Genomic DNA, 7024 nt, shown 5'->3' on the forward strand with positions numbered 1-7024 from the left:
ATTACTAAGAACATCAGTTTCAAGCCGTTTCGTTTCTTAAATTTTTGGGTTGAACACAGACCAAGTTGTTTCTGATAGTTGGTGCAGACCTTTGAAGTGTATTGGATTGAAAGGGATCTATCTGAAGACCATGCGACTCAAACACAAATTGAAGGCTTTCAATAGCAACTGTATTGGGAACATAGGTGAAGCCTATGAGAAAGCTAAGGATTGTCATAAAGAAGCTCAACTCCTTTGCCAAGCTCATGCTCATGACAGAAATTACATTGAGAGAGAGTAGCGGGTAGTTGCTCACTTCCATAACCAGGAAACCATGTATCTAAATTTTTTGAGTCAACAAAGTAAAGTTAAGTGGATCTAAAAGGGAGACAAAAATACTGCCTATTTTTATGCCTTGCTAAAGAAGTGAAAGAAGGACAATAAAATTGTCTCTTTTATGACAGATCAGGGTAGCTTGAACGACTACTTCCCTGATGTTGTCAAGCACTTTCTGGATCACTTCCGAAGCATAATGGACAGAGCTAAAGACACAACTATGGAAATCCAACCGAGTTGCATTGCTATGGGTCCCAAACTCAATATGGACCAGCATGTATATTTATTAAAACCTTTCTTTTATAAAGAAGTTAGAGCTGCAATGTTTAGTATTCCTAGTACTAAATCTCTAGGCCCTGACAGATTTGGTTCTGGTTTTTTTAAATCTGTGTGGTCTGTGGTGGGGAATTATATTCACACAGCTATTGCTCATTTGTTTGAATCCAATCTATTTCCTGTTGAGCTTCATAATACGACCCTATCTCTAATTCCAAAAACAGATTGTCCTTCCAAAGTTGTTGACTATAGGCCCATAACTTGCTACTCAACTCTTTACAAGTGTGTTTCTAAGCTCTTGTGTTCCAAAATGGCTAAAGTTCTCCCAAGCTTAGTGGATCAGAACTAGGGTGCTTTTGTAAAGGGTCGCTCCATTGCCTATAATATTTTGATTGTCCAAGGCTTATTGAAGAATTATAAAAGAAAGAACTGTTCTCCTAGATGCACCATAAAAATTGATATCAGTAAGGCGTATGACACTGTTAATTGGGATTTTCTTGAGAAGTTGTTGGTGGCTTACTGTTTTCCTGCAAAGTTTATTAGGTGGATAATGAACTTTGTAAGAAATACTTCGTACTCTTTGCTTATGAATGGTAGATTTCAAGGATCCTTTAAAGGTGAACATGGCTTAAGATAAGGGGATCCTATCTCTCCTCTCTTGTTTGTGCTAGTCATGGAGTACTTATCTCAAAGAATCCAACTTGTTGCTAAAGATAAAAGGTTCAGAGTATCATCCCTCTTGTAAAAAGTTGAAACTTACCAATCTCTGCTTTGCAAATGACTTAGTGATTTTTTGCAAAGGGAGTGAGGATTCTGTTTTTGCGATAAAAGAAGCTTTGGATGATTTTAGCAAAACTTCAGGTTTGGCCATCAATTTTGAAAATTCGCAAATTTATTTTGGCGGTGTTGCTCATCCGTCTTCTATTGCCCGAAGTATCAAGTTAAAGGATGGAGAGTTTCCTCTTAAATACTTAGGGATCCCTCTAAGACCGACGAAATAGAGGCTGGAGGACTGTGGTTTAATCTTGAAAAAGATGAAACAGAGGCTTCATTCTTGGGCCAAAAAGCACCTTTCTTTTACTGGCAGAATTCAGCTAATTCAAACTACCTTGATTGGCTTAAGGAACTGCTGGATGAGAGTGTTTCTTTTGCCTCAAAGTGTTATAAAAGAAATTGAGAAGTTATGCAAGGCTTCTTATGGGGTTTGAAAGAGAAGAGAACTAAAATTCACTTGACAAACTGGGAAAAGGTGTGCCTTCCGAAAGCTTACGGTGGTCTTGGTTTCAAAGACGGCTCAAAATGGCACAAAGCTTCTCTTGCTAGATTCATTTGGGATTTAATGAATTAAAAATACCTTCTTTGGGTTAAATGGATCAACTCGATTTATCTCAAAGGGAAGGATTTCTAGAATTATAATTTACAGGTGGACTCGAGCTGGTATTGAAGAAAATTATGCCGAATAAGAAATGATTTTAGCAAGGTTGACATAATGGTTGCTGGACAAGGAGGAATCTTCAGAGCTAATAAGCTTTATAACTCCTCTTTATGCCAACTCATGGATCCTATTGCCACAGCCGTTTGGAGCAGTCTAAATATCCCTAAACAAGGATTTATCTTATGGAAAACGGTTCATACTAAGCTGCTAACAAGATATATGTTAGAGAAGTTCAACATTCAAGTGAATAATCTGAATTGTGCTGTCTGTCATGTTGAAGCTGAGTCGCACCAGCACTTATTTTTCCATTGCAGGCTGTCAGGTTTGGTGCTGGAAGGTGTTTTTAGATGGCAGGGATTTGTTGGCTGGTCGTCGAACTTCAGCAGGTGGTTCTCTTGGCTGTGCTCTGTCAAGCCGAGCTTGATTGAGAGAGTTTGTGTTATGAGTTTGGCTGCCACTATATACCACATTTGGAGAAATAGAAACAATTGTTTGTTTTCTAATTTCTCTAGCACGATTACTTGTTTAGTGAACAAAGTTAAAAAAGATGTAAAATATAGATTGTATATGATTAAAGATAGGAAAGGTTCCAAAGTGGAAGTAGAGCTATTACAAAGATTGATTTGTAACTAATGTTGGTGAGGTTGAGGCTTCTTGTTGTGAGAAGTGGTTGAGTGTGTAATTTGGTTGTTCGATTAATGAAGTTTCTTCTTCTTGATAAAAAAAAAGATTAGAAATTATTTTATGTTGCATGGTTCACATGATTTATTTCATACTTATAAGTTAAATGTATAAATTCTATTAAATCTAGAACATATAATTATTCATGATTATAGTGTTGTCAACACAGTGAAATATAATCATGATTATATGTTTCAAAGTTGATTTGTCAGTAAACTGGATTTAGACTGACATGATAATCAACGATAGAGCTTACTTACACCTTGGATAAGTATTATGTCCTTTCCAGAGCATTCACAAAGTATGCTAGGATCAGATGTATGGAGTATACACTATATTGGACCGATATTAAACTTATATAAGATATCATAAACTAACTGTTATATTTATCTAAGTCAATATCAGTTAGTTGATCTTAGGCCAATAGATCTTAATTCTGATATAGTTAGGTTCTACTTAAATGTATTATCTGTGTTCTTAGAGTTGTTCGTTAAAGCTCGATCGATCGAATACTTACATCTTGGGAACATAATAGTACAATTGAATGGGAGCGGTAATCATAGATATGGAATCTATATCTTCTATAAGTATTTAGAAGTGAAACAGTGATTTCCTTCGAGCTTGGCTTAATAGAGATAAATGATTGAGTCTCATTTCAATAATTTTATTAGTTTACTGAAATATCATTTATAGGTAGCTAAGTGTTTTAAGGATAAAATACATTGAAGTGTAGAATGGTAAATTCGTCCCTATTCGATGTAGATCATCTATAGAGGATCTTTGACTATTTGGATTAGAGCGATGGATAATTCATAGCGTATCTATATCTTGGTACATATAGAGTGTTCTATATAATTAAGAGTGCAATTCCAAATCTATAGTGGCGCAAGGAGGAATTAATAAGCTAGAGAATTTACTTGGTAAATTCTAGTTATACTTATTGGAAGTTTGATTATATAGGCCCATGGTCCCCACACTAATTGAGATAATACTACTTGTTGACTCAGTTAATTGGTTTTAATTAATTAATTATAATTCTAAAATTAGACTGTGTCTTATTTATGAATTTTCACTAACCAATGACTTAATTGTGAAGAAAAAAGGCTTTAAGGGTTTATTTATTAATTGAGAAACTTTGTAAGATCTAATTAATAAATAAGTTAAATGCTAATTTTATTTGATAATTAATTATAATTATTAAATAAATAGTTTTGACATTTATAGAATTGAAATTAGAAAATATGACATTATTGAAAGAAAAAATAAATAGTTGAAATAAAGTGGCAAAATTGTAACTAATGAGGCTCACATGTGTGGGCGACCACTTAGTGTATTTTTCCCATTATTTTATCTTTTTTTTTTTATCCATATAATTAAATCCTAAACTCTAGTTGAAATATTATAAAAGGAACATGATGCTCTCATTCTCATCCATTCTATCTCAACCTCGGCTGACCATAGGGTGGTGCAATCGGGGCCGAGGCCCCAGGCCCCACAATTTTGGAGGCCCCGAAAAAAATAAAATTTATTTACATATATGTATGTAGAAATAAAATATAATATATAAAGTTTAGTTTAATATATTAGATAAAAATGTGGTAGCATAAGTGGTTAGTTAAAGCTTAGAATGTATATATGAGGTCTTGGGTTCAAATCTTACAAATGACACTTTTAGTTTTTTTTTTAATTCTTTTACATAATCATATATAATTATATATATAGTTAGTAATTGATTTAAATTTGTAGAGATTATGGGTGACATTCTTATCTTTAGTGAATTGAGAGATACTAAGAAGATTCTTAGTGAATTTTAATTATTGAACTTTCTAAAAAAAAAAAGTCTTGTCTTATGACATGGTGTGAGAGTTTCTTGTGCTGGTCTGGTCTTCGTTTTTGGTGATTATTGTGTCTCGTTTTGTTAATTTTTGAACATGGATAGTTCAAGTGGGGTAGGAAATGGAGGCAGAGAGGACGTCTATAGCTTTTAAGAAGAGGATTTGGAAGAGTTAACAGTAGGGAATGAAGGAGAGGAAGAGGGGATTGATGACAGATGGTGTCTTGTAGGAAGATTTTTGTCTAATCGGATGATAGACTTTGATAAAATGCAGAATTCTTTAGCTTCGTTATGGCAACCGGGAATGGGAATGTTTGTCAAAAAACTTGATGATAACCGATTCTTATTTCAATTCTACCATGAAGTGGATATTCAAAGAGTCGTTAATGGGAGTCCATGGACATTTGATAGAATGTAGTTGATCATCCAACGTTTACCTGTGGGAGGGGATCCGAATTTGTTACAGTTAAATCACCTTGATATATGGGTTCAAATTCACGATGTTAAACCAGGGTGTATGAAGGAAGGGACGGTTCGAGGGGTTGGTAATACACTGGGGAAGTTTATTGAGTCGGATCCAAAAAATTTTATAGGTGTTTGGAGGGATTATCTTAGAGTGAGAGTTACTCTTGATATTAGGAAACTGCTGCGGAGACGTATGAAGTTAACTCATGAAAATGGTAGTTGGTTCTGGGTTCATTTCAAATATGAAAGAGTGCCAACCTTTTGTTTCATATGTGGTTTAATTGGCCACTCCGACAAGTTTTGTAGCAGATTATTTCAGCAGCCTTTAGACCAGATTGTGAAACCATATGGTGATTTTATGAAAGCATTGCCACAAAAAACTTACAAGAACATCAGAGCAAGGTGGTGAAGAGTGACACTTGGGTCACGTGGGGCAAGCCCAAGGAACTAGTGGACTTTCAAAAAACTCATCAGTGGCGGGCCTTGGTATTGGGGCTCGCCAGACATTATGAAAATATTAAGTTGGAACTATCGTGGATTGGGGCCGCCACGTAACATTCAGTTCCTTAAAGAGTTGGTTGATCAAAAGAGTCCTAAAGTTTTATTTTTGTGTGAGACTTTAAGTAATAAGGAGCAAGTAGTTGCTTTGAGTAAGAAGTTGGGGTTTGAAGGTGCTTTGTTGTTGATTCCCAAGGTAGAAGTGGAGGCTTGGAGTTAGTGTGGAAAAGTGAGGAAGAAGTGGTTATTGATTCCTATTCTTTGAACCATATTGATTGTTTTGTTCATTTTGAAGGGCAAACAAAATTTTGTTTTTTGTGGCTTTTATGGGGAGCCCAACCGAAGCCTTAGGAAAAATACTTGGGAGTTGTTGTGTACTCTTCATGCAAGGTTTCAAGAAGCATGGTGTATTATGGGTGACTTTAACAATATTCTCCAAAATAATAAAAAAAGAGGGGGTAAGCCTTATCCGAGTTGGCTTTTGGATGGGTTTCAAGAGGTGGTCCGACATTGTGGTTTGTGTGATTTAGACTTGCTTGGTCATAGTTTCACTTGGGAAAAGAGTAGAGACACCTTTGCTTGGATTGAGGCTAGGCTTGATCAGACGATGGTTAATTTTGCATGGTTGACTCGCCATCCTGAAGCTAAGTTATTTAATTTGGAGGTTTCTCCTTCAAATCATACTCCATTGTTTTTTGATGTCTTGCACCATCTTAAAGCTGCTGGGGGGAAACATTTTCGTTTCGAAAATTATTGGATTCGGTTCCAAGAGTGTGAGGCAGTCATTAGAGACAATTGGAGCGTTCGGGTGGGGTTCAAATGCATCAGAAAATTCACCAATGTGGTCAGGATTTGCAAGTTTGGGGGACTAGCATTGTTGGTAATTTTTCGGCAAGAATTAAGCAATGCAACAAAGAGCTTAAAGTGCTCAAATGAAGGCGTGACAGAGAGGGGAAACAAATGTATGCGGATACCAAGCAACAGCTTTTTGAAACTCTAAACCAGCGGGAAATCTTTTAGCGACAACGTTCGAAGCAATTGTGGCTCCAAAATGGTGATCAGAACAGTAAGTTTTTCCATTCCAAGGCATCCTCTCGTAGGTGTAATAATAATATTGTTTGTTTGAAAGATGCTATGGGAACTTCTAAGTATTGGGATACCGGTTTGGGGGATTTAATGCTTGATTATTTCTCCAATATTTTTTTGGCCAAACTTGGTAGTTGGGAAGAAGTGTTGAGTTGTGTTACTCCCAAGGTTAATGAGGAGCAAAATAATTTTTTAATCAGACCAATTGAAGATCAAGAAGTTAAAGATGCTTTGTTCCAAATGCATCCGGATAAATCACCGGGGCCTGATGGAATGAACCCAAAGTTTTTTTCAAAAATACTGGCACATTGTTGGTTCGGATGTGATAGCTTGTGTACAGAATTTCTTTATGACTGAAGAGATGCCTGATGGTTTGAACGACACTAATATTGTGTTAATCCCAAAGAAGAAAAAGCCTGATCAAATGAGTGAGT

General features: G+C 35.8%; 1 protein-coding gene across 1 annotated transcript; it reads left to right on the forward strand.

The window, feature by feature from the left end:
• Positions 1 to 436: 436 nt before the first annotated feature.
• On the forward strand, positions 437 to 1768 carry LOC133034224 (uncharacterized). Its single transcript, XM_061109270.1, has 2 exons — positions 437 to 873; positions 1567 to 1768. Exons 1-2 carry the CDS (start codon positions 437 to 439, stop codon positions 1766 to 1768), a joined length of 639 nt encoding a protein of 212 aa, XP_060965253.1.
• Positions 1769 to 7024: the final 5256 nt, after the last annotated feature.

Source organism: Cannabis sativa, chromosome 2, assembly GCF_029168945.1.
Source record: "Cannabis sativa cultivar Pink pepper isolate KNU-18-1 chromosome 2, ASM2916894v1, whole genome shotgun sequence".
In the NCBI taxonomy this organism is placed as follows: Eukaryota; Viridiplantae; Streptophyta; class Magnoliopsida; order Rosales; family Cannabaceae; genus Cannabis; species Cannabis sativa.

What these genes read in the sequence shown, in the direction of transcription:
- LOC133034224 (XM_061109270.1), top strand. Translation starts at nt 437, where the DNA reads ATGACAGATCAGGGTAGCTTGAACGACTACTTCCCTGATGTTGTCAAG. An exon ending in TGCTACTCAACTCTTTACAA is followed by an intron (nt 874 to 1,566) that starts GTGTGTTTCTAA and finishes TTAAATACTTAG; the next exon opens with GGATCCCTCTAAGACCGACG.